The sequence below is a fragment of the Dendrobates tinctorius genome, unplaced genomic scaffold (assembly GCF_039654945.1).
Source record: "Dendrobates tinctorius isolate UK_male_01 unplaced genomic scaffold, ASM3965494v1 ptg000272l, whole genome shotgun sequence".
In the NCBI taxonomy this organism is placed as follows: domain Eukaryota; kingdom Metazoa; phylum Chordata; class Amphibia; order Anura; family Dendrobatidae; genus Dendrobates; species Dendrobates tinctorius.
Genome location: NW_027361939.1, coordinates 11,110,560 through 11,122,684, shown reverse-complemented (window position 1 = coordinate 11,122,684; position 12,125 = coordinate 11,110,560). Strand labels below are relative to the sequence as shown.

Sequence of the window (12,125 nt, the reverse complement as noted above, 5' to 3'; positions counted from 1 at the left end):
GGTCCGTTTCGCGCCCAGTGCAAAACCGCAACCGTTCTCCACGCAGAGACAACCCACGGACGCAGCAGCGACCGGACAGGGCTTGGCAGTCGAAAGCAGGCCAAGCGAAACCCAAGGGAGGAAAACCTCAGAACTTCACTTCATCATGACTCGAGACCTCCGGAAGACACCCCACCAGTAGGCGGCCGACTTTTACTCTTTCAGCAAGTCTGGCTGCCTATTACAGAAGACAGGTGGGTCAGGGAAATAGTGTCTTCCGGATACAAGATAGAGTTCACTTCCGTTCCACCGAACCGGTTCTTCCTTTCTGTTCCTCCAACACCACCAGAAAAGGCTTGTGTTTTCCACCAAGCGGTTTCCTCTCTCCTTCAATCAGGAGTTGTGGTGCCGGTTCCCGCAAACGAGAGATTCCGAGGATTCTACTCAAATTTGTTCGTAGTCCCCAAGAAAGGAGGTGGCGTCCGACCCATACTGAACCTAAAACAGCTCAACAATTACGTACGGGTCCGTCATTTCCGCATGGAGTCCCTCCGGTCCATCATTGCATCCATGGAGCAGGGAGAATACCTCGCCTCCATAGACATACAGGATGTGTATCTCCACATACCAATTGCTCCCGCCCACCAAAGGTTTCTCAGGTTCGCGGTCAACCGAAACCACTACCAGTTTGTCGCCCTTCCGTTCGGACTCGCCACGGCTCCAAGAACGTTCACCAAAGTCATGGCGGCCACCATGGACGTCCTGCACTCAAGAGGCATTCTAGTCGTCCCGTACCTGGACGACCTCCTCGTCAAGTCTCCCACTTTCAAAGACTGCGAGGTCAGTGTCTCAATCACTCTAGACACTCTGAGTCGCCTGGGATGGCTAGTCAACCTACAGAAATCGTCGACCATCCCAACTCGGACTCTAACATTCCTGGGAATGGTATTCGACACCACCAGGGGCCTGGTGCTCCTTCCCAAGGACAAGACACTGGCCATCCGTCTGGGAGTTCGCACACTCCTTCGCAGTCCTCCTCGATCTCTCCGGTTTGCCATGAGAATCCTCGGCAGGATGGCAGCAGCAATAGAGGCAGTGCCATTTGCCCAGTTTCACCTCAGGGTCCTTCAACTAGCCATACTCAGATCTTGGGACAGGAACCCCTTCTCCCTCGACAGGGAGTTCAGGTTGACGTCATCAACCAGGAGGTCCCTGTATTGGTGGCTAAAACCAACCTCGCTTACACGAGGGAAGCCATTCCTCTCAGGACAATGGAAGATCCTGACTACCGATGCAAGCCTGACAGGCTGGGGGGCGGTGCACCTACATCACAGGGCATAGGGCAAGTGGTCACCGAGGGAAGTGACATTGCCCATCAATGTTCTGGAAATCAGGGCCATTCTCTTGGCACTGAGAGCCTTTCATCACTTGCTTGCAGCCTCGCACATACGGATACAGTCGGACAATGCCACGGCTGTGGCATACGTGAATCACCAAGGCGGGACCCGCAGCGCCCAGGCGATGAGAGAAGTGGCTCATATCCTCCGCTGGGCGGAAGACACAAGGTCGGTACTTTCTGCGGTACACATTCCGGGTGTAGAAAACTGGGAAGCCGACTTCCTCAGCAGGCAAGGAATGGACTCGGGGGAGTGGTCGCTCCATCCCGAGATTTTTTACCAGATCTGTCAACGCTGGGGAACCCCGGATGTGGACCTAATGGCATCCCATCTCAATACCAAGGTTCCCAATTTCATGGCCAGGACACACGACCCGCGGTCGCTCGGAGCGGATGCCCTGGTCCAGGACTGGTCCCAGTTCCGACTCCTGTACATTTTTCCACCCCTCCCCCTAATCGCCAGGGTCGTGAGGAAGATCAAGCAAGAGGGAGTTCCGACCATCCTCATCGCGCCAGACTGGCCCAGACGTACTTGGTACGCCGACATCGTCCAACTTACGGCAGACGCCCCCTGGCGTCTACCCGACCGCCACGACCTTCTGTCTCAAGGTCCGTTCTTCCACCAGAATTCAGGGGCCCTCAATTTGACGGCATGGCCCTTGAAACCTGGATTCTAACCCAGGCAGGTTTTTCACCGGCAGTCATTGCAACTATGATCAGGGCAAGGAAGCCTGCCTCCGCCAAGCTCTATTATCGTACCTGGAGAGCCTTCTTTTCTTGGTGCGAATCTCATGGACAAGTCCCACTCCCTTATTCCCTCCCGAAGGTACTAGGTTTTCTTCAATCGGGCCTAGATGCCAAGCTATCCTTAAGTTCGCTTAAGAGTCAGGTGTCGGCGCTTTCAGTCCTTTTTCAAAAGCGCATTGCTATTAAACCGCAAGTAAGGACTTTCATCCAGGGAGTTTCCCGATTGGTTCCTCCCTACAAACGTCCGATGGATACGTGGGACCTCAATCTGGTCCTGACAGCATTGCAAGCTCCACCCTTCGAACCTCTTAGAGGAGTTCCACTCTCCATTCTGTCTCAGAAAGTGGTTTTTCTAGTGGCTATCACCTCGTTACGCAGAGTGTCGGAATTGTCAGCACTTTCCTGCAGACGACCTTTCCTAGCCTTTCACCAGGACAAGGTGGTTCTCCGCACGGTACCATCCTTCTTTCACCTTAACAAAGAGATTTCACTGCCTTCCCTTTGCCCGATTCCGGTTCATAGAGTGGAGAAGGCTCTGCATACGCTTGACCTAGTCAGAGCATTGCGGATTTACGTGTCCAGGACTGCACCTTTCCGGAAATCCGATTCCCTCTTCATTCTTCCGGAAGGTAGTCGCAAGGGGTTGCCGGCTTCCAAGGCTACCCTTGCCAGGTGGATCAAGTCCACCATACATGAGGCCTACAGACTTAACAGTTCCCCTCTTCCGGCCGGTATCACGGCACACTCTACACGGGCAGTAGGGGCCTCCTGGGCCATTCGGCATCAGGCTTCGGCACAACAAGTGTGCAAGGCGGCCACTTGGACTAGCCTACACACGTTTACGAAACACTACAGTGTTCATACCCAGTCCTCAGCGGATGCGAGCCTGGGTAGACTGGTTCTGCAGGCGGCAGTACCCCAAGTCTAGGGGACTGTCAGCACAATATTCGTCCACTGCTTCCCACCCAGGGACTGCTATGGGACGTCCCAAGGTTCTGTGTCCCCCAATTAGGCGACAGTGTAAAGGAGATTTTTGTGTACTCACCGTAAAATCTCTTTCTCTTAGCCTTTAATTGGGGGACACAGCTCCCTCCCTGTTGCCCTTACGGGCCGTTGTTTCCTGTTGAGTTCTCATATTGTTCTTGAGCTCGTACATAGTAGCCTTCTTACAGGCATGGTTATGTTATTTGGTTACGTTCCTCCTTATGCTTTGGCACAAAACTGGAGAAGGCTGACGCCGTCCATGGGTGTATAATGCAGAGGAGGAGCCAAAGTTAATCTTTTTCAGATTATGCATAGTGTCGCCTCCTAGTGGACAGCAGCATAACACCCAAGGTTCTGTGTCCCCCAATTAAAGGCTAAGAGAAAGAGATTTTACGGTGAGTACACACAAATCTCCTTTTTTTTGCCTCCGTTACTTATTTCCCTCCACTCTTTCTTCGCTTCAACTGCTCTCCATCTTCCTCTGTTCTGTCTTTTCTTTCCTATACAGTTTGTTAAAAGTTGAAAAATGAAAGACCCTCCGAATTGGGTCATTGACCTCTACTACCGGGTCCCTGGATATTAAAGACTCGTGGACGATTGTCTTGGTTGGAAGTTAAGTTGTATTGCTTGTAATCGTCTACTTGTCTGGCTTCAATTATTCTGTTAACCTGGATTTCGTTGTGAGTCTATAAATAAAGAATTATTAAAAAAAAACAAAACTGTGTTGTAAGGTGAAGCATTTTTTTCTGATATGTAGATTACTGTTTTCTTAATGTCACCAGTATATTTCCTATACCGTATAATAATGATGCTGCTACATGGAAACTATACCTGCTACAGAAAAACTATATACACTTTTGAAATTGGGACAAAATGATGATTCAGAAAAGTACAAAGTCACCTGCGATGATTACAAAAAATATTTTTTTGTAGACCTGTGTAATCAGACCATAATACGATACTATCGAGTGATATATGGTATCAGATTAATTCTTAGCTCCTGACTTGAGTTGTTGCAACAGGAACATGAGACCTTCCTGATCTTAGCAAACCGCTGATAACTTATAGAGCTGCCGGATTGCCTTACCAACTCACAGTATGGTGTCTGATTATACAAAATCGAAACATCATGGGGATGATTGTGAAATTATTACAATACTAAATTCATTAAGAAGTGCCAAGTTCTTCTGAACACATAGTAAGGATGAAGTTAGACCAGTGAACCTATAACTTCTCAGATTTATTAATAAGGAAGAAAAGCCCCCAAGCCCAAATTCGGACATCCGTGAAACATGGTCCAAGTGTGGACCATGATGTCCGTAACATCCAGCAGTCTCCTGGCCTGAACCTGATCACCTCTTAGGCATATATGTTGAGTTCAGATCAGGAGAACCCACAGCCAGTCTGAACATTGCAATTCATACTCGGACTGTGTTTCATAGATGTCTGAATTCTGCCTTATTGTTAGGAAGAACTCTAATTTGGTGAATTGGCCTCTAAAACTATGTCTCTGCTGTGATCTCCAGGCAACAGAGTCTTCCTCCACCACGGTTTCTGCTAGTAAGCTTCTTCCCCCTCTTGTGACAGAGCAGTGCAAGGTAGCAACATCCAGCGACAGGACACCTGGGGAAAAAACATTGTCAATAGTGCGTGCTGTGACCCCTCCAGCAGGTGAGATGCTCAGTTTTTGCACCTGCCGGTAATGTAAGAAAACTGTTAACTTGTATGATAAACACTTAAATATCCAAGTATGCAAGTAGAAATACAGGGTCTTTTTAGTTGGACTTTTGTACAATGAGGGTTCACAATGTAGACTTTACCATGCCAAAATTTTCATTTTCTCTCTCTCTCTCTCTCTCTCTCTCTCTCTCTCTCTCTCTCTCTCTCTCTCTCTCTCTCTCTCTCTCTCTCTATATATATATATATATATATATATATATATATATATATATATATATATATATGTGCTGTTGATGGCTTTTTAATATAAATTGATATTGTTTTATTTATTTTTTTCTTTTGCTATCATTCACTTTTGTTTTTTGATTAGACAGACTTCCAAGTTCATCCCTGTTTAGGAAACATTAGGAAAATCCATGTCATCTATTAGGAAAATCCATGTCATCTTTATATTTCCCTCTTAAATATTCCAGTTCTCACAATGGCTATTGAAGTACATACAATAATCCTGAGCTTAAATAAGAACCATGTTAAAAAATATATATATATTTCGTTCCACTTTTAAAGGGTGCCCTTCACGTTGAACATGCAGTCTGCTTTTTGGAGCAGCAGGCACTGAACAGATTGATTTCATAGTTATGTTGGAAATGATTCAGTATAGCATTTGTCGTGCATGTAGATTCCTATTCACTCTGGTTGTCCTACACCGTGATTGACAGCTGTCTCCATTTGAACTTATGCAATCAGTGTATAGAGCCTCACACTGGACTCCTAAACCCAGAATGAACTGATACTAAAATGAGAAGATAGCAGGCTATACAACATCTTGTCCTACTTAGCTGTTAAAGATGACAGAACTCTGATCCATCGGCCAAGTCCGCAGTCTATGACCTCTGGGCAGGAGATCTGCGAAACGCCTTACCTGCCACCTTTTCTTTTGATTGGCCAGGCTGGCGCAACATCATATGTGCGTCATGTCACGACGCAGTAGTACTAACTCTGCAGCCCTGGTAATCAAAAGAAGAGTTAGGAAGTAGGGAGATTGGCAGATGTCACAGTCTTACTGACCTGGCCGATGGAGCCGAAGTCCTGGGAATCAATCTACTCTGCTCCTTCTGCTCTATAACCTACCGCCCATAAGATCAGACACTTTGTTTATCGTGAAAGATTCCCTTTTATAGAGTTGTAACATTTCTTGACAACCCAATTCTCAGTGGCAAGAGCCACATACTAAAAAGATTGTCACATTATTATAGGATAGACAACTGAGAAGCTGAGCAGTATGCTGAAAAATATATTGGGCACTGCATGGTCTTATTGTTGACTTGCTACCTAAGTTAAGATACACATGTCAATACTGCACATTGTAATGTATTCCTAGAGAGACTGATGATTTCTACAAATAGTGGGCTTTTTTTTTTATTTGCTTCTATTAATATTTTTTCCCTTTTTCCCCCCTTTTTTTCTTTAGTAACTACAAGTCCACCCAAGACACTGTATGTCATGTCAGATGCCAAACTTTCTGCGCTCACCAAATCTGTGGGCAGCGACCTGACTTCTCTACCTTTCAAACCTATGACTTTACAAGGTTCCTCAGCTGCCAACCCCGGAGCAGTGACTTTCACCACCCCATCTCTTGTCAGCGCTTCAAATTCAGCTTGCGCTGTGGTGCTGTCCAAGATTGGCCCAATTTTACAAGCTTCTTCTAAAACTCTTATCTTAGCAAAGACAGAATCAAATGAGAAAACTGGAAACCACGTAAGTGTGGTGGAGAGCTTGGGTAGGGTACCATCCGTCGTCGACGAGGGCAGCACCATAATTCACAGCCGAGAATCACTGGTCAACAGGCAGCTTCTGCAGCCCACGCTAATAGCATTGTCTGGCTCTAGTAGTATGGTACAAAGTCCTGGGCCATCCGCCAATCAAAAAGCAAAATGACTACCTATGTGGTAAAGATGAAGCTCAAGTAGCAGACCAAAGCTTTTACAGCAGTGTCCACCCAGCGGGCACCGAAGACAATAAATATCAGCTGAATTACGTTTCATGCTGAAGTTTTGCAAAATGTAGATTACATGCACACAGTATACAACGAACACGTCCTTCCCACTGGTTCGAAAGCCAAAGACTTTTTTTTTTTTTCTCTAGCTGTACATTTCAGGTTACACTGCAGGCAAGTAAATAATACTGCAGGGTAGATATCATTACCGTAGTGATGTCCTCCAACATTATGGTCTAGGTGATCTTTGGTTGGTAGTTCTGCTCAGAAAGGAGTTTGCACGTGAGGAGATAAAGAGCTGAATTTCCTCATCATCAAAAAAAAAATATATATATATTATATATTTTTTTTCTTTGCTTTGGCCCACAGTGTACTTTTTGTCAAATAAAGAAAAAATAGTCCATTTACACTAGGACTTATGTGGAATCCCAGATGTCTTTTGTTGCTCTGATCTTTGGCGCCACCTCATTATTGATATTGTGGCAAAGCGGACATGTTGGTATGTAGCTTACTGGAAACCTGTGACATGGTTAATGATAGAAAGTTTGCTGTATAGTTAGTGGAGAATTGTATATCTATGTAAAATATGTTCGAAATATGGAGTTTCAGACCTGTATAAATTGTAAATACATCCTAAACACAAGTTTTTCTTTTCATGTAATATGCAACATATTTCCACTTTTATGAATGATTCACAGTTTAAAGAGAACCTCACAGCTCTCCGAGCAATCCTAAACGACCACCATGCCTTTAAGCCAAATGCTGGGGTTGTCCAGACTATTCCTGCATCCGATCAGCCGTGGGTGGGATTGTCATCCAGCAGAGCGGTGACATCACCGTCGGGTCCCTACAAGACTCGACGCATGAGACAGACATTGCTGTTTATAAATCATACCCAGGGAGGCGTGCTAACAAGATGAAAGGACAGATTAGTCTGTGGCAACCGAGGACTAGTCCTGGTTGGTTTGTATTGTGCAAACAAGATTTGTAACTATATACTTCACACACAGATAAGCATATTGTAATGCAGAAATAGGCTTACGGTATATAGTCACAGAGGCCGTTTAGGAGGGCTAGAGGAGCTGCCAGGGGCCCTTTAAATCTTCACAAGTTCATTTACTGTTTTATTGTGGATTTTGAGCATTTTCATTGTGTATTTTTTCTTTCCCAAGCATTTGTTTGGATGTGTCTGATAATGCTCTGGTCACACTTCAATTCTGGGCTACAGTTTGCTTATACAAACAGTTGTCATCCATAGGGGCACATGCAAAAAAAAAAAAATAATACTGCACCATATACAAATTTTTAGTGCATTTGAAAGTGCAAACTACTACTATATATGTGCCAGGAGTCGCCTGTATAATAATCAGGTAACACTAAGATAACTGGGAACGAAAACATGAAAATGTAAACCTGTATGAGAAAAGTAAAGCAAATGATGACAATATTAGGCTGTATACATATGACTTTATTGCATATCTATTTTTTTACAGATCAGTAGTAATGCATCCTTAGAAGCTATAGTCATAAAATAATGCCACGCTTCGTCACATGGTGTATGGCTGGTTTCACATTTGCGTTATTTTTCGCGGTAATTTAGCGCTAAATAGCGCATGCGGTTTTTTTTCCTATACTTTGCATGGGATGCGCTTATGTGCGCATACACATGCGTTTGTACGCGGTTTACCGCGCATGCGTTTTTTTGCGGTATGCGCTCGGGCGCACAAAATGCAACCTGTTGCATTTTTTGTGCGTCCGACTTGCCTCAAAAAAACGCATGCGCGCGCAATGCGTTTTTTTACAGCAAGACACCCAATATAAGTCTATGGGTGCGCATTGGCATGCTTATGTATGCGTTTTTTTGCACATGCGTTTTTTTTTGTTAACCATGGAATTTAGGGGTTTGGGTTAGAGTTAGGGTTAGTTAAGGGGGTTTAGGGTTAGGGTCAGGGTTGGGGTTAGGGTCAGGGTTAGTTAGGGTTTGGGTTAGGGTTAAGTATGGTTTGGTTAAGGGTCAGGGTTAGGGTTAGTTAGGGGTTAGGGTTAGGGTTAGTTAGGGTTTGGGTTAGGGTTAAGTATGGTTTGGTTAAGGGTTAGGGTTAGTTAGGGTTTGGGTTAGGGTTAAGTATGGTTTGGTTAAGGGTTAGGGTTAGTTAGGGTTTAGGGTTTGGGTTAGGGTTAAGTATGGTTTGGTTAGGGTCAGGGTTAGGGTTAGTAAAGTCATGGTTTGGGTTAGTGTGAGGGGCCACCTAATGTTGGAAGCAAACGCGGTAAAAACGCATGCAAACGCATAAAAACGCTGCGTTTTTTTCATGCATGCTCATAAAAATGCTTGAAAAAAACGCAGCAGTTGTATGCTTTTGTATGCGTTTTTTCAATGCGTTTTTTTGCGGGAAAAACGCGCTGCAAAAAAAAGCAAGTGTGAAACTAGCCTATTACAGTTATATTCCCTAGGAGCTATCTTAGTTTGGAGAAGCATTTGAGAATATTATGGGTGGAAGAAACACCATGCGTCCTCTTATGGTGCAATGATATATGGATTGATAGTGACTGTGCGCCACCATGGAGGGTCCTGCATACAGATGTGCTGTGTGCATGAGCCCCTGATATATATTAGTCAACATTTTATAGGCGTTTTTTGTACAGTTTATATAGAAGTGTAGTTTATAAAAGAAGGAAACCTTACCATCGGAATCCACCTTTAGTGTGGCGGCTCTGACGGTCTCTGCCAGATCGGGAGGATGTCGTACTAACCACCAGTCACCTGACTCTGCAGCCAGTCTGTGGCCAGGTCACTTGCGTGTGGATGTAATCCGTTCCAATTCGGTGTAGACCGCAGCTTGTAAGTTATGGGATGGGCGCCGATGGTAAGTATGAATTGTATCTATCATTTATTAGCCACCCTACTGTCACTAAAAAAAAATTAAAAAAAATTGTGCGAAAAGCCCTTTTATGCTGTGTGCCCAATGATGAGTTTTTGGTGAGTTTTTCACTGTGTATTTTTTTTCATCTAGAACGCAGTGTTTTACAGATCCAGTAAAGTGGATGAGATTAACAGAAATCTCACAATCTCCTGCCCATGGAACTTTTTTTTTTTTGCTTTGATTAAACTCTTTTAAATCTGCAACATGTCAAATTCTCTTGCGGGTACGCTGAGTTTTATGTGCAGAATTTCCCCATAGACTTCCATTAGATGTAGAAAATCCATATACCAACAAGAGACAAAAATGGAGCATCAAAAATGTAATGTAAAATGTACTCAGACGCAATGAAAAAAAAAATCACAAGTTTCCTAATTTACGTAATGGGTACAGAAAATCTACAACTTAAAAAAAACTCACTGAAAGCTCATTGTGGGAAGGTAGCCGTAAAGCAGAATGAAACTGTGTAATGTTGGAAATTCTTATTTAAATGTGGATTTTAACTTTTAAGTAATGTTGAGACTACCACAAACAGTCTTGGTGTTATAGACTGCAGCCGTTAACATTCAGGTCTCATTACGGGAAGCAACAAACTCGGCATGTAACAAGAAATAAAACGATTGTTCTAGAAACCAGTGTGTAAAGAACACTGTACATTGTTTCCTTTGTTAACAAATTTGATATGTGTTTGTTAGAAGCTTGCTTTTCAACGCTTATTAATGAACAGATCTAATTATAAAATTAATTTGTGTCGTTTCTTATTCTGAAAACCGTGCCTGCTTGCTGTATCGGGAGATTAAGATAATTATAATACCTCGTTGCCTACAGAGTTTTATACGGGTTTTTTTTGTGAGTGGATATTTGCAGCGCCTGAAGCTTGATCAAACCATTACATGCATGTAGTTAGTGGATGACTCAGACTGCAATTCATGTTCAAGTGGTAATTACTACTTGTAAATGGTTATCAGTAATTTTCTTTATCATAAGGCCCCCTATAATTCCTGTACTAATCTCTTCCAATTGTATCTGTGACTGTAAGGCCCCGTTAGATAAAAGTTGAAGGAAGCTGTTGGGACATTAAATTGACTTAAGATCATAACTTTATGTAAATACAGTCTTGTTCATATTAGAGGGAATCTTGCTTGGCAGAAATAAAGGATCTGGCATGCTAAATCAGTTGTAGGTGAAAAAATTGGATTTTCGTACTCACTGTAAAATCCCTTTCTGGATAAATAGATTGGGGAACATAGCACTGTTAGACACTAGGTAGAAAAAAGTGTTGTCTCTGCCTCTCCTCAGACACTAAGTAACCAAGGTTTGTGCCAAAAGCTGAACTAGAGAAAAAAGTTCTGTATCTGTTACAAGGATCCAACAAGAACTGAACCCGAGAAGAGAACTAAAGCCAGAAAGGCATCATATAAGAGCAAGGTGGGATCTGTGTCTCCTAATGTATTCAATATAAGAGATTTTATGTTGTGTACAAAAAACAGTCTTCTTGATATCATGGGTGGACATAGCATAGTGGTGATGTCTTTCGGCAGTGTCAGAACAGTTGACCATCAAGACAACCTAGCACACAGTGGTCTAAAGCACCTCATGGTCCAAGCTACCGTTGGCAGAATTTGTTGAATGGAAACTTGATGCCTAATTGCCCTTGTGGAATGAGCTATTATACAAATGAGATTACCTTGTCTTTGGCCTTGCAGGCTTCCTTAATTGCAGACCTGATCCACATGATAATTGTAGTTTTAGAGGATGGCAGGCCGCTGGAAAGTCTATAAGGGATCACAAACAGTATTGTATGGCCTCGCTATTGATAGGATACCCCTTATTGGCTCTTACCAAATTCAGATGATGAAGAGAGCGCTTCTGGAGTGGTACGAAGAAGAGCAAACAGAAAGTAGAATAATGTGCTTATTGATATGGAAGGCTCATTGAACTTTTAGAAGAGGAGCACCTTAGGGTAAGACCACTTTGTTCTGATGGCGAATGTGAAAAGGGGACTAGCTCAGCAAGTTCAAGCTATATGTGAATCGAGGTGATCTCCACGAGAACTGCCAACTTGCAGGAAAGTAATCTGAAAGAGTCTCAAAGATCCCAAGCTTCCACCAAATGCCTGTAAAGAGGGGAACACCTGCTGTCAAATGGCCAGATTGCACTTAAAGAATTGAAAGAGTAGAAACCTGACTTTTAAAAGGGTATTCTCATGTTATTATATTGCTTTAGTTATGCAGCATGAAGATAAGCATGTTTACCATTGATGTGCTTTTTCTTTGTGCTTTCATTCTCATGTAATGAGAGCTTTTATCTTACATAGCGTACAGCTGGATTCCATGGAGCTTGGTCTCTAGTGCCTGGCCGAGTATGCGTAGTAATTTTATTCCAGGAGAAGTTAACTCCTAATATGTCTGCCACATCTCTC

The 12,125-nt window shown here is 43.6% G+C and overlaps 1 protein-coding gene across 2 annotated transcripts in view; it reads left to right on the top strand.

Moving 5' to 3' along the window:
* The window catches only part of KANSL3 (KAT8 regulatory NSL complex subunit 3), a 156,717-nt gene extending 146,269 nt beyond the window's left edge, over positions 1 to 10,448 (top strand). Inside the window, exons 22-23 of one of the 2 annotated variants that reach the window (XM_073559539.1) lie at positions 4,633 to 4,777; positions 6,258 to 10,448. In XM_073559539.1, the coding sequence (XP_073415640.1) occupies positions 4,633 to 4,777; positions 6,258 to 6,724 (612 nt within the window). In that variant the 3' untranslated portion in view covers positions 6,725 to 10,448. The remainder of the gene's footprint in view (positions 1 to 4,632; positions 4,778 to 6,257) is intronic. The other variant, XM_073559540.1, reaches the window with a different exon arrangement.
* Positions 10,449 to 12,125: the final 1,677 nt, after the last annotated feature.